This window comes from Pinus tabuliformis, chromosome J (genome assembly GCF_031772625.1).
Source record: "Pinus tabuliformis cultivar Carrire ecotype Pingquan chromosome J, CPIR1, whole genome shotgun sequence".
Classification (NCBI taxonomy): domain Eukaryota; kingdom Viridiplantae; phylum Streptophyta; class Pinopsida; order Pinales; family Pinaceae; genus Pinus; species Pinus tabuliformis.
The window spans coordinates 156930212-156953531 of record NC_142295.1 but is presented as its reverse complement, the minus strand read 5'-3'; the positions used below and the strand labels follow the sequence as shown (position 1 = coordinate 156953531).

General features: G+C 36.5%; 1 protein-coding gene across 1 annotated transcript; it reads left to right on the top strand.

Annotated features, from left to right (window-relative positions):
• Positions 1 to 1443: 1443 nt before the first annotated feature.
• LOC149226110 (UDP-glycosyltransferase 73D1-like) lies at positions 1444 to 2211 on the top strand. The gene has a single exon (XM_089380109.1). It carries the CDS (start codon positions 1444 to 1446, stop codon positions 2209 to 2211), a length of 768 nt encoding a protein of 255 aa, XP_089236235.1.
• The last annotated feature ends 21109 nt before the right edge of the window (positions 2212 to 23320 follow it).

Genomic DNA, 23320 nt, shown 5'->3' with positions numbered 1-23320 from the left:
CGAAGTTTGGAGGGGGCACAACTTGTTAAAAACCAGAAATTTTAAACTGCAAGCAACTATTGTATTTATGGTTGTAAAGCTCCAATCTCATGGTATCTTGGAAAGTCAATTATCAGACTGTTCCTCGAACTTTGCAGTACGAATAAAGGTAATCAAATTTGCTATATTTCTAATAAGTCACGCAATTCTTGCTACTGGCCTTTGGTATTGAATATTCACGCTGCGTAAGTGGTATATAGTTTGTCAGATTTTAATGGCTCTGGAATCTGATTTCTTATATATCACTTTCTGTAATGTTAAATGTTGCATAATAATGTGAGTATATTGTAAGTTTGGAATGGAATGTGATGTTTAAGGAATAAAACTTTTGAAACATCAATCAGAAATTTAATAATAATAATAATAATACAGTCCCATAAATTTTTGAAACATCAATCAGAAATTAAACAAAGAAAATTAATAATAAATAAATTATAAATTTGATTCGCTGATCATGTCATATAGTCAGTTAAATTTTTGAAACATCACACATGAATTAAAATAATAATAATAATAAATGAATTATTAATTTGATTGACAGGTCATGTCATACAGGCAGCAACAATTTGATTTTAATACATTTTATTATATATTTTATTACTAATTAAACTATTATAAATTTATAATTAATAAAATATTAAATAATTAACTTTTACTAACTAAATATTTTCAAAATTTACAATCTATATAAAAATATCTTTCATTACCATATATATATACATACCCTACCTTACCAAACCAAATTTCATATTCTATCTTCGTAACCAGTCTCGCTATATGTCACATGAATAACACAATTCTTGCTAGTGTATTTTATTACCAACATTGCCCAAACCTTACGACAAATACAACGACCACTCTGAGGAAGCCACATTTCATAATATTTGAAATGACTTTAGTTGAGTGCCTATGATGTGCCTTTGAATTTGCGGTAGGAATTTGATCTTCATCCCATCCTCGGGATTTGATTTGATTTCTGTGGAGGATCTGCTTTTGGATTTAAATGGTATTAGTCTAATCAGCATGAGAAATTGTCTTCCAAGTTATGGAAATTTCTATTTTTTTAAAGGAAATTAGGTAAAAATTTTTGTAAATTCAAAGAAATTTAAAAATATTTTAGATGTTTTTATGGTATTGAATCCATTTTCACCATCAAAAATACTATTGAAACACTGTTTTAAAAAAAAAAAAATTACCCAGATTCCAAACATTTATAGTTCTTCCCGCAATTCTCGCCTCTCCACCTCCGTACATGCCTCCCCCACAATTCTGTGTCATCGTTGTTAGCGATACAGAGAACCCGATCCGGCTCTGGTCAGGTAGGTTCTGAGCATCAATTTCATCAGTTATTTGGTTCTAGTTATTATTATTGCACTTCTACGTATGGGAGAAACCAAAGGCCATATGGTACTCGTCCCATCCTTGGGGCAGGGCCATCTCATTCCATTTCTGGAACTGGCCAAGCTACTAGCCTCGCAGGGCCTGGCGGTTTCATATGTCACGACTCCGCGGAACGCCAAAAGGCTCAATCCTCAGGTCGAGTGCTCGAATCTGGACATCCGGCTGGTGTCTCTACCTTTGCCTCCCATAGAGGGAGTGCCCACGGGAATTGAAAGCACTGACAATGCCCCCGTCAATGTTATCCACGCACTCTTTGCTTCATCCCACAAGATGTCTGGGGTGTTCAAAGAATGGCTGGATCAGCAGATGGGTAGTCATAATGAGGAGGGCGCTCAGAATTTCACTCCTTCGACTCCTCTTCCAGTGTCATGCATCATCACCGACATGTGTACGGAATGGGCTCAAACATCCGGAGCCAAGTTCGGGATCCCCACGGTGGTTTTCTACACGACAGGGGCCTTCAGCATGTCTGTCATGCTCTCCATCTTTAACCACACGCCGCAGAAAAGTGTGGAGGGAGACGAGGAGTTCTTCGAGGTCCCCAATCTCAGCTTCACCTTCAAGCTGCGCAAATCGGACATGGCTGTGGCGTGGCGGGATCCGGACTCTCATCCTCTGTGGGGGTTCTTCAAGGAGGAGCTTAACCAGAGCATGGAGGTACGGGGAATACTTATTAATACGTTTTACGAGCTCGATTATTTGGGAATCGATCACATCGCGAACCTCACGGGGAAACCCGTTTGGAGCATACTTCCCAGGTGTAGTCTATAACGCAACTTTTTGAAAGTCTTTCCCGCGGGTTTTTCCGGTCGAAATCCGGCAGGAATTTATTGGAATCGAAGTTTGATAGCTAGTTTCTGCACAATGAAAGCGTCGCAGGGTTTTCGAGGGTGCTGAATCCAAATATGCAGTGAAAAAACCATTTTAACTGCAAGAAATCAAGATTTAACCTCAATTTCTTCCGCCGGATTCCGTCACCGAAATCTCCAAGACAACTCCATTCTTAATTGATTAATTTGGACAGCTGTATTTTTAATGTAAATCTACTTAGATTAAAAAAAAAGGCCTGCCCATTCAATACATTTCCATTTCCATATCAAATAAAATGATATTATATCAACTTTTCAAATAATTAAAACAAAAACATAGATTCAATTCTTTATAACAATAATAATAAAAAATATGTAATTAATTCAATTCTTAATATAAAATGGATGTCATATTTAAAAAATATTAATAGTAATTAAAAATTCAATGCTAATTATAAATAAAATATTTCAATATATAAAATTAAGTAATGTTGAAATGTATTTAAAAATATATTAAAAGAAAAAAAACTTTAATGTGAACAATGTAATCTATAACTAATATCTCAATATTAATGTTAACTAAATTATTTCAATGTCAATAATTTGTATATTATATATGGTTTATAATAATAATAATAATAGTAATAATAACGTCTATACATAATATAAAGTAATTGAAATATTAAATTCTTATTGTCATAGCATTTCAAGTATCATTATTTTACACCTTGATGTTTTTTATTCAATGTTAATTTTGAATGGAGCAAATAATTGTTGGAATTGCATGTTTAACCTAATTTATTCTATGTATTCAAGGGGTAGAAACCATTTATGCATTCAAAAATAGAATTTAAAAAATGAAAAATTATATAGAGGGATGTGATATTTGGACGCTCAACTTTTTTAAGATTTGCACTATATTGAACTATAAAAAGGTTTGCACCTCAAGATATTTCATCCCTCTTGGTCTAACCATGGATCTATACTAGTTTTATAGCCCAATAAGAAGGTAATGTGTAATTCCGTATGTGCTCAACTTGGGGTTGACAAGTGTCTCTTTTAAAATAAAAATAAATTATTCTTTACATTAAAAATAATATAGGTTATACTCAAAATAAAATATGAATATACATATTTGGTTAGTTTTATCTAAAAGTATTATAAAATGTAGTCTCATTCTAACTATGTTTGCTTTATTGGTTGTAAACTATGCTTGCTTTATTGGTTGTTAATATTACAACCCAATACAAAGGAGATATGTCTTACTCTCCTTTATAAATAAAATATTTCCATGTTAATATTAAATAAGATAATTTTATATCAACTTTTAAAAAATTTATAGTAATTAAAACAAAAAAACTAATTTAGATAAATTAGATAAGTAACTAAACCATTTTAATATCCATGTTAACTAATTTATTTTAATATCAACTTTAGAAAAAAATATATAAACATATATATATGAACCCAATAAAATATTTCAATGCGCAAATATAAGAAGTGATTAAAAATAAAAAGATTGAAAATAATATGGAAATGCATTTAAAAATATATTAATAAAAAACAAAAATTTTAATGTAGACAATGTCATCATAGATGAAGTTTGGTCATGTTAATTAAATGATTTCAATGTTAACAATTTACATCTAATAATAATAATAATAATAATAAATAAATGTCTACATCCTATAAAGTAATTGAAAAATAAAATTCTTATTAATATAGCATTTTAAGTAAGATAATTTTAAAATTCTTTTAAAGCAATTAAAACAAAAACAAAAACAAAAAATGATATTATTTATATTTTCATATTTCAATTGAATATGTAAATAAATCTTTTTAATATCATTAATTAATTATTAATTTTTTGTTAATATAGCATTTCAAGTAAGATAATTTTAAAATTATTTTAAAGTGATTAAAACTAAAATAAAAATAAAATTGATATCATTTATATTTTTATATTTCAATTGGATATGTAAATAAATCATTTTAATATCGTTAACTAATTATTAAATTCTTATTAATATAGAATTTCAAGTAAGATAATTTTATAACTTTTAAAATTCTTTTAAAGTGATTAAAACAAAAAATAAATAAGGTTGATATCATTCATATTTTCATATTTCAATTGGATATGTTAATAAATCATTTTAATATCGTTAATTAATTTATTTTAATAACGGTATAAATTTATATTAACAAGGATCTACCAAGAGTGAGAGGGTTCAAATCTCATTATATGCAAATCTCTTTTTAGAATATATTTTACTAAGGTAACATTAAGACACACACATATATATATATATATATATATATATATATAGACACACACGCTTTATGTCTAGAGAGAGAGTTCATATTGAAATATATTAGTTACTAGCAAATTCACGAGATGTTGCAAAGGAAACTTCGTAAGGCGATAGCATAGGAAAGAGTAGCAAAGAAGAAATAAGATTTGATATGTTATGTGATTTAATTGAATATTTAAATTAATATCAATTATTTTATTTAAAATAAAATTTTGGGTTGGGAAAATTGTTTGGATAAAGAAATTGGTTTTTTTTATTTTTGTCTTGGCTTATATGATCCAAAAATGGATCCTCGATAACCCTCTAAGTCTTCAAAATCTTTAAAAAAAATCCAAAAAAAAAAACCATCGCAAAAGGAGAAGCTTTGGAAATATCGGATTACACTATCGGAAGGCAAAACCATAGAGAAAACATTGAAAATGGGCCTATCAGCAGTCAACAGAGCAATGAACAGGAGTCGTCGGATCTGGATGATCAACGGTCCAGATCCGATTGGCAAATCGCAATCGGCGAACATCGGAACATGTTATATGATTAGTGCGATCGCGATATCGCAACCGGCGGTTACAGTGGAGCGCACATTAAATGGCCAAGGTATGTGCGATATGCGATTCCGATAAGTCGATCGCAATATCGCATCGGAGTTACGCAACGACGCAGGTATATATATATATATATATATATATATATATATATATATATATATATATATATATATATATATATATATATATATATATATATATATGCGATGTGATAGCCGGACCCGACGGGGCTATAAGTGGTAATTGATATATTTTAAAAATCAACCCAAAGGCATTTTCTATGTAATTTCGCATATTTCGTTTAATAAACGAAAAGCGAAGGAATGCACCGATGCAATGAATTCGGACCCGAAGGGGTTCCTAAATACAAATGTATATTATCTCAAGTCCGCATAAAGCCATTTTTGCGATATTTTCAATGTTTTTAACGTATTAGAAAAATAAAAAGGGAAGCCACGGGATGGGCATTGCGACTTGCGATAAGCGTTTTCAAGCGGACCTGATAGGGATATAGTGCGCATTTATGAATATTTGAAGTTCAGTGAATAGTGTTCTCTGTGGATTTTTTTCTGTGTTAGTGTATTTTCCTATGTAAGCCGAGAATGCCAAAATTTGTGGATTTCAAAGGCCCAATGGCCCCTTCCATTACAGAATAGGTGGCCACCATCCTGAGGGCATTTAGCAATGATTGCTAACGCTCAGAGAAGGGATTTGAGTGGACAAAGGCTGGAAGATAGGTAGCCTGGGAGGGAAAATGAACCGACAACGCCGATTTGGCTTAAAAGCCACAGAACGATAGAGACAAAAGGTGTTGGTTGCTGAGGTTGTTGTTGGAGTTGTTGATGAAACCGAGCAGAAAGCAGAAAGGAGCTAGAGCCGAAGAGCAAGAGCCAGAGCCAAAGCCGAAAAGCCAGAGTCAGAGCCAAGAACCAGAACCAAGAGTCAAGAGCCAGAGCCAAGAGCCAGAGCTTCAAGAGCCAGGGGATAAAATGGTGTCTGAACCCACTATTTCTGTGACAAATAGTAGGAGTTGAGCCCAGAGCTTGTAAAAAGGACCTGCCATAATCCCAGAGAGCCTAGTAAAGTTGACTAGAGCTTAAGGAGACGTAGCCCAAGAGTTTTGGGTGAACTCCAAATTAAATTGCTGTCTTATGTGCTTGTTTTACCGCTGCATTATTTATTGTTGTATGTATTTATCAGTTTCAGCACATTAACTTACATCACAACAACAGCAATTAAAGAATATAATCTGTTAAAAACAAATACCAGCATACACTAATATTTTCAAGCATTTCCTAATTCCGCATTGGTTAATCAATAAGACTTGGGAATATTTAAGCTTTGAAAGTGGGAGAGGTTCTTGTAAGTTGGACAAGAAGCCTAAGTGCCCCATTTTCAAATCAGGTGGTATCAGAGCCTAAGTTTGATTAAACCCACCTTCAAAGAAGGTTATATCAGAATGCTTGATTGACAAAGCAAAGATTGCTTGTCTGAAAGGTGTTTGAACAGTAAGAGGCTGATTGTATGCTTGTTTTGCAGACTGACTATTTTCTGAGTTTGCGGAGGTAAAGGGAAAGCTACTGATAGCTCAGTCTGAGAAGGACAAATAGGAAGAAGGGCTGAAGGCATTCTTCTATCCCAAGGACCTCAAGGCAATCCTTAAAGCATAAGAGGTTTGTTGCAAAAGGTTGCTGAAATAAGCTCTTTGTTAATCTTGTTTGAAGTTCTTTGTTCATTAGCATAATGACAACTTCCTCAAGTGTATCCTCGAATTCTTCCTTCTTCATCACAAGATTTTTTGATGGAGACTTGAAGCAGGACTTGTTCATCATGATGGACAAGGTGAGAGAGATGTATGAGGATGGAAAAAAGAGCAACATACTTAGAGAGCAATTGAATTCCATGAAGGAAGAGAAGCAGATGCTTTCTGACAAATTGCAGGAAATTGGAGAGGCAACTTCATATTGCAAATATGAACATGAAGAGGATGCATAAGTTGGAGTCACAACTCTTTGTTGTCGAAGAAGCCTTGGTCAAGTATCAGCTTGAAGAAGAGGTAAACCATTCCATTTTGTCTTCAAATTCTTCTAAGAATGCTTATATTGGTTCTTTTGAAAAACATACTAGAGGCATAGGTTCCAAGCTAATGTCTAAGATGGCTTATGAAGGAAAGGGCTTGGGAAAGCATGCACAAGGTATTGTTGAACCAATAATGGTTGAAGAAAGGCCTAAGTATTTGGGTCTTGATTATGGACAGTATTATGGAGAGAGTTCAAAAGCTGCCATGAAGGCCATTGAAACAGCTCCAAGAAGGGGTTGCATTGCAGAATGTGAAGGTTGTATTCAAGAGGAATGTAATGGCTTGAAACGTCATTTTCAAGATGCAGGTGTTCAAAAGCACACACTTGAACCAGAGAGTTGTGGAAACCCTAACAGCCTTGAAAATATTGATGGTGTTCCAAAGGGAGCCACTTCTTCATTTGCTTCACTTCCTCATGAAGGCAATAAAGGTGAAAGAGAAAGGTATAAATCTAGTTCTAATCATATTCCTTTTGATTTTGCAAAGCATGGTAAATTTCCACATAAGCATGGGAAAAGAATTGCATGTCCTTTTTGTGGTTTGGATAACCATCATGTTTCTAGATGTTGGAAGAGAATGGCCACATACAGGAAACTTTTGAAGGAAAAGAAGCAAGCAGCTAAAGGTCCATTGGACAAGGCAAATCATGATGTCAAGAGGATGCACATGTTTTGCACTTACTACCATAAGCAAGGGCATCTTGCTAAAAGGTGTTGGACTCTGAATCCAACAATGCTTCCACCAAAGCTGAAGAAAGTGGAAAGGGAAGATGGTAGAAAATGGAAAGGAAGTTTCCATGAATGATGTGCTCCAGAATGATTCACATGTTGATGCTGATGTGTAGACAAAGGAAAGACCTTTGGACTGGATTGGTAAGAAATGGTTAGAGTTCTTTCCCAATTAAGGATTGCATGTCTATTGGTGCATCTATTTTCATTTCTTGTTGATGAGATGCAAGTTGCAGGTTTCTACCAAGATGGTGAATGGAAAAGATTGAGTGGGAGACTCACTTTGTTGCTACAACATTATATTTCATTTCAGCTTGAAAAGTACAGTGTGCTTAAGTGAAAGTTGAAGGATGAAATGCATGCATAAGCATGATGTGCATGAACACAAGGATGTTGAACATGCATGAGTAATTAACTTAAAGGGTTGATTGCTTTGTTGTAAACATGCATGTGATGTAATATTGACTTTAGAAAATTCGATTTAGTCTCCAAGATGGAGATAGTGATGAAATGTTCACCTTTTGAAAAGAGTCCTAATGGTCCTTTTCTACATGCTTGACTGGAAGGGTCATTTGTTTTAAAGGCATGTTTTGTGGGCTTGTTGTGTAGTCCATCATTTGTATGCAAATGTAAGACATGGAGGTGTTCATAAGATGTGAAATCTGTTTCTTTGTTGAAGCAGGAATTTAGTCCATCCAGTTGTTATCTGTATGCCTGTTGTTGTTAACAAATGTTGTTGGCAGCTTCTCAAACAGGTACAAATGGAAGTTTTGTGGAGCAGATGTACTTCACATTTGTTGAGCCACCTTGGATCAATGATCAAAGAAGAGAAGCTCAAACTACCTTCTATAACCATTTCAGCAGGAGTTCTGCAGGAAGGCAAGGAGGAAGACAGTTCTTCCCAGGAAGACCTGCCCATCCAAGAAGGGAAGTGGTCAGAAACTTTGGTTCAGAGGCACTATGTAAAGGCAAGTGTAGGGAGGCTGAAATAAGAGGGTGAGTCACTCTCATTTATTGTTCAGATCAGTATATCAGTCTTTTGGAGACCGGAAGTTCTCTTAATGGGAAGGCGTGATCCAAAAATGGATCCTGGATAACCCTCTAAGTCTTCAAAGTCTTCAAAAAAAATCCAAAAAAAAAACCATCGCAAAAGGAGAAGCTTTGGAAATATCGAATTACACTATCGGAAGGCAAAACCATAGAGAAAACATTGAAAAATGGGCCTATTGGTGGTCAACAGAGCAATGAACAGGAGTTGTCGGCTCTGGCCGATCAATGGTCTAGATCCGATCGGAAAATCACAATCGGTGGTGGCAGTCAGCGAATATCGAAACATGTTATATGATTAGTGCGATCGCGATATCGCAATTGGCGGTTATAGTGGAGTGCACATTAAATGGCTGAGGTATATGCGATATGAAATTGCGACAACTCGCATCGCAATATCGCATCGAAGTTACGCAACAGCGCGAGGATATATATATATATATATATATATATATATATATATATATATATATATATATATATATATGCTATGCGATAGCTAGACCCGATGGGGCTATAAGCGGTAATTGATATATTTTAAAAATCCGCCCAAAGGCATTTTCTATGTAATTTCGCATATTTCGTTTAATAAACGAAAAGCGAAGGAATGCGCCAACGCGATGAATCCAGACCCGAAGGGGTTCCTAAATACAAATGTATATTATCTCAAGTCCGCATAAAGCCATTTTTGTAATATTTTCAATGTTTATAACGTATTAAAAAAATACAAAGGGAAGCCACGGAATGGGCATTGCGACTTGCGATAAGCGATTTCAGGCGGACCCGACAGGGATATAGTGCGCATTTATGAAGATTTCAAGTTCGGTGAACAATGTTCTCTACGGATTTTTCCCGTGTTAGTGTATTTTCCTGTGTAAGCCGAGAGTGCCAAAATTTGGGGATTTCAAAGGCCATCGCGTTACAGAATAGGTGGCCACCATCCCTGAGGGCATTTAGCAATGATTGATAAAGCTCAGAGAAGGGATTTGAGCAGAAAAAAGCCGGAAGACAGGGAGCCCGAGAGGGAAAATGAACTGACAGCGCCGATTTGGCTTAAAAGCCACAGAACGACAGAGACAGAAGGTGTTGGTTGCTGAGGTTGTTGTTGGAGTTGTTGTTGAAACCGAGCAGAAAGAAGAAAGGAGCCAGAGCCAACGAGCAAGAGCCAGAGCCAGAGTTGAAGATCCAGAGTCAGAGCCAAGAGCCAGAGCTTCAAGAGCCAGGGGATAAAATGGTGTCTGAACCCACTGATTCTATGAAAAATAGTAGGAGTTGAGCCCAGAGCTTGTAAAAAGGACCTGCCATAATCCCAGAGAGCCTGGTCAAGTTGACTAGAGCTCAAGGAGACGCAGCCCAAGATTTTTGGATGAACTCCAAATTAAATTGTTGTCTTATATGCTTGTTTTACTACTACATTATTTACTGTTGTATGTATTTATATATCAATTTCATCACATCAACTTATAGCACAACAACAGAAATTAAATCATATAATTAGTTAAAAACAAATACCAGCATACACCTATATTTTCAAGCATTTCTTAATTCCGCATTAGTTAATCAATAAGACTTGGGAATATTTAAGCTTTGAAAGTGGGAGAGGTTCTTGTAAGTTGGACAAGAAGCCTAAGTGCCCCATTTTCAAATCATTATAGTTCAACCTTTATTTTTTTATTACTTGAATCACTTAGCCTCTGAGGTTCCCATGAGGACCGAGGGTTCTGGAAGTAAGAACTTACTATGCTAATTATAAAAAATCCTATGCAGAGCATTATAAAATGTTTTTATTAGACTATTTTGATTTATCTTGTCCTATACTATATATAGGTTGGGGTTTGGCAGGTTTGGCCCTACCCCTATTTTTAAAAGAATGGTCCTTATATATTTAATGGCAAATTGAGTGATATCCATTCATTTCTTTGGATTTCACTAAAAATCTATTTTGTTTGATTGAAATTGATGTCATTTGTTTCAACTTAATTGAAATATATTTCCATTTATTTGGATAACATTAAAATGGTTTTCCATCTTCTCTAAAGTGACACTAGCCATTAGAGACAAGGAACAAGCTTTGAAGTTCACAAAATAAGATATATATTCAGCAACAATTCTCTGTTGAGGATGGGAAAGTGGCTAAAGAGGTATCAACATTTGTTTCAACCTCTTAGTCCCATTTTATTCTCCAAAATCTCCTCATATTCCTTCAAACAATCAATGAGTCTCATTCCACTTTGTTAATTGAGTACACCAAATCTGATATGCAGAGTTCCTCCAACAGTGACTCCCATCCCTTGAATATTAGAAATTTTCACAAACATCAATTTCATCTCTACCTCAGAATTCATTATTAAACATCAGTAATGGCATACCAAGTTTGTCCTATGGCCCTTCATTCATCAAAGTAAAGCAGTTGGATGATACTCAAAACTTTGGGTCATTATACAAGGAGTCTTCATCGAACAATTCACAAAGCAATTTGGTATCACATAATGACAGGTGCCCAATATACCTCGACAATGTTGCAGTCCATAAAATTATATTGAACACAAGAAACCCATCAAAGAATATTTCATTTACAAGGACCTCGACCTCTTTGTCATCCTTTGGAAGGCTTAGGAGTTGTGATGTGTACAATGTAACGCATGGACAAAAGGTGTCTCTTATTTTCTTCACCTCACAGCTTCGTGCAGAGCTAGAGATGCATGAGATTGGTTGATTTTTTTTTGACAAGGCTCATTACATAGACCCTAGAAGTCATGACACCACTGGCATGGTTTTAAGCTCTTCAACATTTGATGTTGTTTCCTTGGATTTTATAGTGATGAAGGCAACCTCTGATATTGAGATTATTTTTTGATGCACCTGGGATTCCATAGAACAATATGGAAATGGAAAGTGGACCAAATTTATATCGAATAGATTTCTAAATTATTGATGCATTATGCTTAACACCTCATATTTTTCCTTTATAGTTTTGTTATTTGATTGATTAGTGCCAAAATTTTGAGACAAATTTTGTATTTTGGAAAAGAGCTACCTTTTGGTTTACTCTTTAAAACAATCAAGCAAGTGTGTAGTTGTTAGCATAAGCTCTCGCTAATTTCAGTGATTGTAGCAAAGGCAGAAACCAATGCTCTAAGAATTAAAAAAATTGTTTTGCCCATATGGATCTTAGAGGATCCCTCTTGTGCTAGAAGTATTGGGATTTCCTTTCAATGTGTCATCAAAAAATAATATGCATCACTATTGAGCTAGTCACCAATGATAAAATTCTAGCTTAGACAATTGAAGTTGCTAACTTAGTTTTGAAATTTCCTTTCCATTTGTTCCTTGAAACATTTTAATAAGAATATGAAATTGTTGGAACTCAACCTCATTTGGATTTAGATTTTGAGTTCCCAAGATATTCTATTGATGGCTTAGAGATGATTTAGGTAACATATTTCTTGTGTTAATTGTGCTACACCTAGGTTTGACTTGCTTGTCTTTAAAAACAACTTTGTTCTTGGAGAAAATTGAAATAAAAGACCAGTGAAACAGAGAAGAGGATCCTCTCTTCTTGTGTCATCTGACGTTTGTGTAGGCCATAGGTAGTCTGTTTATGGGTTCCATAGTCCTCCATTTTTTTAATTAATTTATTTATTTTTATCTATTTTGGAAAATGGAATAACTAAAATATACTACATCATATTGCCTCTTCCATTCCTTCCCTCCATGTGTTATTTAATTTTTCCAGCACTATGTTTTTTTTTTTTTTTATGAGCAGACACGAAGACAAAAATTGTACCATGTTGATTGACTTCATTACCTTACAAAAAAATTGTTTATGTAAGAAAACCTCTTCATACTTTGAACAATTGTATTCAGGTTACTTCCCTATCCGAGAATAAATTATTTTGCAAATCAATATAGTATAGTGGAGTTGAAAACTTTTTTGGATAAGAAGAATTTGGTTCCTTTGTTAGTTGACCTGGGTCCCAGAGATTGCTTAGGCAGAGATATAATTGAGAAGAGAGGAGAGGTTTGGGAGAATCAAGGGGGTGATATATTGATGTTGTATGGCAGAGATAAGAAGGAATGGAAGGAGGTTGTGGAGGGGCTAACCAGGGTCGTTGATGAGTACGAATTGGAAGCACATACTGGGAATTGGAGGCTTTGTGTTATGAGGACAGTTATCCTATTGGGCACCATGCTAGGGAGGAGGAGTTTCACAAAGAGAGAGAAGTTAAGGAAGGTTGGGATCGAAGGTGATGAGTATCCATTTTCAATAAATGCAAGATTTGTGGGTAGACAGAAGGAGCTTCTAGAGTTGGAATTAATTATGTTTTGGAAAATTGTCATGGATGGTAATGATGATGATGGAGTTTTGGACCTAAATATCAAACCAAGGAGGTATGCTCTACCCCTGAATGCTTGTTTCCAGCTCAGCATGGTAGTGGTGTAGCTGCATTCGGATTAACAACCTAGTCACCATTGATATAATAGAATATCATATTATAACAACAATGTCTTAGTTAGAAGCAATAGGAGAGCACACATTATTTCCTTGGAAATGAATACACACACACATTGTATTAAGCAAGGCATGGGGTGAAAAAGCTTCCAACAAAGCCCTAAAGTATATAGTAATGTTTGAATAAATAAATTAATGAATTTCCCTCTAATATTGAGTAGACATTAATACAATTTGGATATTGTTATACCTAAGAATCGAGATCATAGTTCATACTTTCTACTTAATTTCTCAAGCTTGTTGAATCTTTTTCTGGACTGAATAAGCTACTCTTATGCGCATTGTGAAAATAGCAAGGTCATGAGGGACACGAAAAAGATTAATTGACTATGAATTTTCTTTTTGAAGAGATAAACATTAGGGTTGGAAAATGACTTTCAAAATATTACCGTAGTCAGAAATATTTTCATGGTATAATGATCTCATTATTCACTAAAAATGAAATAATAAATGGTGATATCACACTCACCTCTAAGCCCCATTCTTTTCAGGATTAAATCGAAATTTATGCCCAAAATGTGCTTAGTATGACTGATGGGCTTTTAGAACGTCATCTAATGAAGCAGTTAAGGGTATAGTATTTCAAATCAAAATCATGACAACTAATATGGATCAAAAGTAAGATGTTTCAAACAGAATATCCACTCCATAATTTTCTTGTTTTTTTTTGTAGCACTACTTACAAAATCATTACTTATGCAAAGTTTAAAAATGACAGCAGTAAGATGGTAAATGTAAGACTGGGAGATATTATCCCTACCCTTTCAATAACAAAAAGGATAAAAGTTGAGAGACATGGATAGACCAAGTGGTATTATCCTATTATGCATTACACCCAATACTATCAAACCCTAGATAGTGATGATATTACTCGTCGCCTGCAAATGTCCAAGAGAATCTTCTTACTATCAACAATCTTGGTAAAAATGTCATCAAGAAGGCTATCGAAAAAGTGTTCCAATTGTTAAATTTTGTCAATCAAGCTCTCTTGGTGTTTAGCATAGTTGTTGTTACTCCATTGGGAGCCCATGGACCTCAGATCTAGTTGGCTATAGTGCTTCCACATCAAGTATTATGTCTTGGAAACCTCATATAAAAAAATGCAGGCCTGCTATACATGGTGGTCTTAATAGAATACCTTACCTGATCTATCTCAGTATCCACTCCACATTGTAGACAGAACGATGAATGTACCATTACAATTTTTAAATAAGATTGTTACAACTAGAAAACCATATATGGATATATAACTATCCCACCAAGACTTGCATTTGGCATAATACTTCAAAATAACTTAAAATAGATCATCAGTGACAAAACATTGAAAATATCACTAGAGACAAAACATTCCTCTGGAATATAACCACTTCCACTCAAGCCAAGACCCCCATAGGCAGATGCACAAAACATTTACGCATGCAAAAACATTTACTTTACAAGTTTTCATTTTATTAGGCCTTGTGTATTAGCGTCTGCAAAAAATTCCAAGTTAGAAGTATGTGCCATTCCTTCCAAGGAAAAAAAATTATAATATTACTACTCAACCACATAACTAGTGTATTAGAAAGTCCCCAAAAATTTACATTAAAATAAAACTCATTAAAAAAAAAAAAAAAAGTTCCTAGTTGCGAAAATGGTCTCATTTCCAAATTCCATAAATAAAGCGTAAACATTAAACATTCATAATCAATTTTTGAACAAAATAATATATTTCCCTAGAAAATAATTGATTTCCCATAAGTCATGAAAAAAAAAAGTAGTTTTGTACAACTCCAGATTTCTTAATGGCTTCCAAATATGAAACAATGATCACTACATGGTGATATGAAATTAATAATGCTTTAAACATGTATATATGAAAACACAATATTCTCCTAGCTAAAGACAAGGCAATGAGAAAGAATCTCATAAGAGTAACATAATTATAAAATAAATTCATTTTCATAAATAAAAATATCAAAAATCTAAGGCCACTTATGGTTTTCAAAAAATATCTTTAGAGCATAATAGCCTTAAGGACATCACAAGAGACTCATATTGCAGTTTAGAACAAAAGTTTGCACAAATTGGAGTGTCTCAAAATTCCTTTCCACTTAATAAATAAAGTGAAGCTACATGGAAAAACAATGGATTTCCATCCTTTAAATTTTTGCAAAATGTACATGCCACTATTTCGGAAAATCCTACCAAATATATAAACTATAAAAATCATGTTGCACCATCAAATTCTTTAGAATCGAAAACTTCTATAGCAGGTGCAAACCATCCGCTTCAATGTGCAAAAAATGTTGCCACAAAACTTCCACCTACAAACTTTAAATAACAATTTAGGCACAAAAAAATAGCAGTAGGCAACCAACATCATAGGTTTCCTAAATACAACCTGAGAAGTCACTCATTGAAACGTGTTATGGATTTCACAATTGATAAATTAAAAATGCACCAAGATGCCATATCTTGGATTTCTTCCAAGGCCTTGCGCAGAGGAACCAACTGACAACATTTCTCTACTCAATTCTTTCAATACAAATATATACACGGTTGTTTATGATAAATAGAGAAAACAACATCTTCAATAATATCATACCTCAGTTCAGCATCCCGCAAATTCTTACTGAAAAATGCCACTGGATGCTTTGAACCTTCTTCATCTTGCTGCAATAAAACTGTTGCAATGGTGTCTTCAGAGGCAAATGAGAAAATATGGAACTCCGTACTGTAATCAAGGCTTATTAAAGTGGGAGCCTCCATAATAGCCTGTTTAATAGACTGAAATGATTTTCTTGCCGTATCAGTCCATCTTACCTCTGCTCCTTTTTTCAACATGGAGGTAACATGCTTCACCAATTCTGCAAAATTTTGAATAAACCTTCTGACAAAATTTATTTTGCCCAGAAAGGATTGAAATCCTTCTTTGATCTCGAGACAGACAAAGTCTATATTGATTGTATTCTTTCTGGGTCAATTCGGACACCTGCAGCAGACACAACATGTCCCAACAACTTGCCTTCTTCTAAAGCAAATTGAGACTTTTTGGGATTGACTGATATTCCAAACCTCCTGCACTTCAGGAATACTCTTTTCAAATGTTGCAAATGACTTTGATGGCTGCTGGAGTATACTTTTATGTCATCAAAATAGACAAGGACAAACTTATCCTTCTCTCCTACAAAAGCTATATCCATAGCTCTCTGAAAGGTAGCTCCAGCATTCATCAATCCAAATGGCATTTTGGCATACATAAAAGTGCCCCAAGGAGTGGTGAAAGCAGTCTTTTCTTGATCATCTGGGTCCACAACGTTCTGATTAAAGCCTGAAAATCCATCCAAGAAAGACATCACTTTGGCTCCTGAGACTTTGCAGCAAATGCTCCATCTTGGGCAGAGGATAGTTGTCTTTCTTTGAGCATTTGTTCAAATTTCTGAAATCAACATAGAGTCTAATTTCTCCACTTTTCTTCCTCACCACCACTAGGTTGGCTACCCATTTAGAATATCTAAGAGGAACTATGATTTTGGCAGCCAACAACTTTTTAATTTCTTTTTCAATCAGAGGAAGAAGCATAGGATTTATTGGTCTTAGATTTTGTTTGAAAGGAATAGTGTCTTTCTCTGGAGGGATTTTATGTTGAATTATATTTCTATCATAAGTTTTCAGATCACTATACTCCCAGGAAAACACATCAGCAAATTGCCTCATTAAATTGCAGTATTCAGCACTTTGGTCAGTAGACAAATGAGTGGACAAATTCACATACTTAGGCTGACCTGGACTTCCTATATCATGCTTACAGACTGCAGATTAGTCATCTTTTTGGGCAGCCTTGTAAGGCACATCATTTTGGTCAAACAGTCTTTCAAGAGGAATTAGACCCTTAGGAATATGGTTACTAGGAAGCTGGACTATGCTATTTTTGCCAATCTTATTTCTAAGCCGGGAGTGGGGATTTTCTAACAAGGCTTCATTTTCTTGGTCAATTTGCATCTTAGAGAACTCATCAATGACTTGAAGGAACCTATTTATCTCATCATTATCTTCAAAAACTTTCCAATGGTGGACATTATCAGGCAAGGATGGTCTATACTTCATTTGGACTTCATAAACTAGTTTGGGAGGCATGGGAGGAATAAACAGACTAACAGAAACAATAAGGGAATCAGCAAGCTGATTTTGGGCTCTAGAAATATATGAGATAGAGAAAAAATCAAAAGAGTCTCTGGTTCTCCATACCTCATCTCTGTATGCTTTCAGCCTTGGGTGCTTTGCTTGAAATGTTTTATTTACTTACTGAATAATCAAATCAACATCTCCAAATACCTTTAGATTCTTGATTCCTCTGTCTTTTGCTGCGTTAAGGCCCAATAGCAAAGCTTCATATTCTGCTATGTTGTTTGTCACTTGAAAAACCAGCTTAAAAGACAGCTGAATGCTTTCTTTCTTTGGAGACACTAACACCACCCCTGCTCCTGTAGTCTCCCTGGAACATGTTCCATCAAAGAACAACTCCCAAACCTGACTTCCTTGCTTTTCCTCGGCCTGAATTGTTGGTTTCCTGATCTGCACCAAGGCCTTCTGAGATTCTTCTATTTGGAGAATACATGCTCCAAAATCAGTGTCCACTGCATATATAAGATGATTTGTAGGATTCTTCTCATCACTAATGATGTATGCCAACTGTGCTTCTCTATACAATCTCCTGCTTTCTCCTCCAAAAACTGGGACAGTTGCATAAGATAGATCATTCTGTAATGTCCCACCTAGTCTCTTAATCCACCCTCTAGACAGCAGCATGCCAAACTTAAGAGGGACATCTGCTACCACAATATCCATCATCATACTCTTCATGGGCAGTTGAGTTAACGTAAATGCCAGATCTTTAATCAATCCAAGACATTTCACCTTCCTTGAATCAAAATAAAATAAGCCATGATAGGGTCTAGTGATATCAAGGCCTAACTCTTCCATGATAGCTTTAGGCATTAGATTGTGGTTGGCCCCTATATCTAGCAGGCAGTTGTGGAGAATTTTGTCATGAATGGTCAAGGAGACATAAAAATATGGAGAATTATTATCAGCAGGTTCAATCATGGGGCTAAGCATAATGGCATGCTTGTCATCTTGCAAATTAACAGATTCAATGGAGGCATGTTTTGTTTCTAGCTCAAGGGCTTCAAGGATAGGATTTCTAAACACTTCACTCTTTACCAACTCTACCAGAGGCACAGATATTTTTAACTTCTAGACTTCTGACTCAAAGCTGAAAGAAGAAGATGACTTATCAGAACTTTTTACCTCTTGAACTCGAGCTTTGAGGATGACTGGATCAGCTGCTGATCTACTCTGTCTGATATTCTGAGGTTCTGTTTGGACAACAACTCTTTGGGAAAGATTCTCTTTGACATTCCTCACATTTGATCACAGATTATATCTCTGCTGCTGTTCACCAGATTGTAGAACAGCTCCTTTGTCCCACTCCTGACTGTTTTGTTCTTGCAACAATGATTCTTCATATTCAGCCAAAGTCAAAAATGCAGCGCTGCCTTTATCTTCCATGCAGTGAATTTCATCCTCGTCCTCTTCAAATTGTTCTTCCTCCATGACTACATTTTGGAAGGGAGCCTTTACTTTCTGATCTTCTTTTGTTTCTTTACCCCTCTGTATAATCTGTAACTGCTCATTTGCTCTTCTGAATGGATTCTGATTTCTTGGAGAAAATGTGTTCTGCTGCCTTGTATTCCCTGAGTTCTGCTCAACCTTTAGCTTAGAAATTTCAGTAGCCAATGAGTCTATCATCTTGGTCATTTTATCTAATTTAGGCTCTGAAGATGATGTAGAAGAAGTAGAAGCCTGACCTCTTTGTCTTCTCCTGTCAGCTTGACTTTTTAGCCTTTCTGCAGCCATAATATTAGACTCTACTTCTAAGGCTGCATCCTGCATGTCTACCAGCGTAGCACATCTTCTTTCTCTTAATAACAGGCAGAAATCAGAGTCAAAAGCATTGGCATAAGTGAGTTTGGCAGTAGTGGGGGTAGGTTTTACCTCAGCTGGTATCCTACTATACAAACGATTGAATATTTTATTAAAATCAGGTATTGATTCCCCATTTTCCCTCTTCAGATTACCAAACTCAGTATGATAATACATCAAGTCCTTTTTATCTCTCCATTGCTTCAAAAATGCATCATCTAATGCTTCAATATATTTTATTGATCTCTAGGGTAATTCTCTAAACCACTTCCTAGCCTCTCCATCAAGGCCCTGGACAAAAACCCTCATCCACACATCATTCTCACTTATATCCAAATTATCAGCATAACTGTAAAAAGATGCAAGGTGTTCTTCTGCTGTTACTCCCTCTGTGCCAGTGAATTTAGGCATATATTTTTGATATTCTCCCATAGGCATAGGATTTAAAGGTACAGGAAACACCAATTGTCCATACCTAGCAGCTACAATTCTTTCTATCCTCGTAGGTGCTTGTTGTCCTGTCATGATTGTAATGTGTGGAAGAATACTAGCAGATGGAGAAGTAGGAGGTAATGTGATGGATGACAGAGATAAAGGGATGTTTTGGACTGAATGGGAAGCTTTCTTTGGACTAAGATTCAAAGGGGAACTAATTGAGCAAGGGGTTGAACTAATCTCTGAAGGAATTTCGTTATTAGCAGTGCTGATTTCCAAATCTTCAATCTGTATATCTTCAGCTACAATTTTATCTTTCAGAGATGCATGAGATTTCTTAGGCTTACCTGATCCTGATGCCCCTTTCTGTGATGCTTTCTTCGATTTAGCAGTCCTCTCAGGTTCAGGCAACTATTCAGCTGGAGGTTTCTGAGGATTTCTTCGAGTGTGTCTCACAAACTGAGCCAGAACTTCAATGTGGATTCGCCAAAGGTTGGTCTTCCACCAGTGGAGTCGCCAGACAGATGATTACAACCAATAACTGTGTTCAAACCTTGTCTGACATCAAGGCTTGAAACTGTGTCATTTTCCCAGGGAAGCTGAGCTTCAATTCTCCTTTCCCCGGCAACGACGCCAATTAATGTTATCACCCCAAGAAACTCACCTAGGTTGTATATCAGTGATGCTTGGGAACATTACAAACTCAACAAAAATGTTGGATAAACGGTGGATGAATGACACAAATGCTGCATATTCAAGCCAGATAACCACTTCTACTATGATTGACCCCAAACACGGGTGAACACCCCCAGACTGCAAGGCTTTTAACCACAAATTACTCACAGCTCGAGGATAAGGTGATGATGAAGAAGACTGACCACACCAGCAGATGCACATGACCCTATGATGGCCGGCTACCAGTAAGGAGGTATGTAAATCTATTATCTAACACACAGACAGGATGACAGCTCTCTGGTATTAGAACAACAGAAACCTGCATACAAGTTCAATGATACAGCTAAATTCTAACACAGAGGTGGGATGATAGCCCCTCTAATGCTAAGCATTCACAACACATGAACAAATACAAAACAGGCACAGCCTGGAACATAGAAGAAGTGAAAAATGAGCAATTGACAGCAAAAGAAGCTTGTATTAGCCGGAAATGAAGACCAGACGCTGCAAGTTACGAAGTAGTTACAGTCTCCAGAAGTTGAACCTTGCAACAGAATGATATTCATATAACACTCATCAAACTGATTACATCGTTTTTTGGGGTATATATAGAATTTGTTTACAAAAAATCTCTACTAGGCTATGCGTGGATGTGTCCACATACCTGCAACAGTTCCTTTTGAATATCAAGTATAAGAAGGGCAACACCAATAATGTTGCAGATTGCCTTAGTCGACCACCGATCATGTCATTAACCACCGTGCTCAACTCTTGTGGGCACGAGACTTCTGATTGGCCACTTCTCTACAAAAGTGACCCAGACTTTGGCCACACATACCAAACACTCTTGGAGGGTCGGCATGTTCCAGATTTTCACCTCCAAGATGCCCTATTATTCCACCTGGGTCACCTTTGTGTTCCTTCAAGCGAGCGTGCCAAGATGATTTGGGAAGCACACTACAGTCGGGCTGCTGTGCATTTCGGGGTCGAGAAAACGGTGGCAGTTCTACAGAAGTATTTATACTGGCCAAATCTTCGACAGGATGTCGGGAAGTACATCATATCATGCACTGCCTACGCCATTGCCAAACCGACAGTCAAGAAGCAAGGCCTCTATACCCCTAGTGGACCTTGGGAATCCATCTCCATGGATTACATGTCAGGCCTTCCTTCCACTAAGCATGGAAATGACTGTGTTTTTGTCGTCGTCGACAGGTTCTCGAAGATGGCCATTATGGCAGCCTGCAAGAAGAATATCACAGTAGAAGCCACTGCTAAACTCTTCTTTGAACGAGTGTGGGTGCACTTTGGGATCCCATAGTCTATCATCTCAGATTGGGATAGTAGGTTCCTCAGTACATTTTGGTCCAATCTCTGGTCGATGCTAGACACCAAAATCACTAAGTCCATAGCCTTCCATCCTCAATCTGATTGCCAAACAGAGGTTGTCAACAGGATGATTGTACACATTCTGCGCATGTACAACTCAAAGCATCCACGCAGATGGGATGAGAACCTTACCTATGTTCAGCACAGCTACAACCGGACTCTCCACAGCTCGACTAGCCATAAACCTTTTCAGGTGGGCTTTGGATTCCAACCACTATGTCCCATTGATGTGGCCATGCCATTTGCGGCTACTCACACAGATTCGGCTCATGTTCAGTCCGAAACAGATAAGGCAAACAGCTTCATTGAGCACATCCAACATATTCACCAGCAAGTCCATGAAATTCTGGAGAAATCAAATGCCAAGTACAAGCAGCGACATGATCAACATTGGGTGCCACACAAGTTTCAAGTGGGTGACAAAGTCTGGTTGCATTTGCAAAAGGAACGCCTTACCGAAGCCTATCGGAAACTCAGACCACTTCGATATGGTCCTTACACCATTACCAAGGCTATGAGAGACAATGCATTTGAGCTCAGCATTCCCCCATTCCTTGGCCTGCACCCAGTGTTCAATGTGGACCGCCTTCGGCCATACTTTCCACCATTACTAGACACATCCGACATTACAGAACAGCTCACACCCACAGAGTTAAATCCAAATTGCATGGAACAAGCTGCAACTGATCGGATCATGGACACACAGATCAAGCACACTCGCCAACAGAACATCCAACTGTATCGAGTTGTCAAAGCAGGTCAACTCCTTCACCAGTGCAAGTGGCTCACCAGGGACCAAGTTCAGTAGAAGTTTCCTCATCTCATGGAGGAACTCAACACAATGGGGACCATTGCTTCCTAAGGGGGGAGGAATGATCCAGGTGGATATTGGTGGCAACCCGCCAAGTCCACTTGGACCCCCACCATTGTTTCTTTCAGCTTTTCAGTTTCCTTAATTGTAGCACAGTTTACTATTTTTACCAGTTTTTTTGGTCCTAAACTTCTGAAGCCGTTTTGAGGCCCTAAACGACGTTTTTTGGGAAAACTGGGAGCAACATGGGTCCCAATCTTACTCTTCCCAAGTTGTAGTTCTCGGATAGATCTTTCTAACGAGATATTATACGTGTCAAATGGAGATCGTATGCCAAAGTTACGACCCCAGGAAGTTGATGTACCAATTTACCCAAACGGGGCCCACAATTTGGCGTTTCATCTTCTAGGGTTAGGTTTTTGGATGTTTAGGGTTTTCCATTGTTTCTCAACAATAAATAGGCCTTCGAGCCTCATTGTAAGACAGTTCAGAGGCATGTAGCCACCACATCTCTTCTCAGAGATAAGCTACCACCGCCCTAGCTGTTTATTTCCATTTTTTGTTTGTAA

Excerpts from the sequence above, each read along its gene's own strand:
- LOC149226110 (XM_089380109.1), top strand. The coding sequence starts at position 1,444 with ATGGTACTCGTCCCATCCTTGGGGCAGGGCCATCTCATTCCATTTCTG.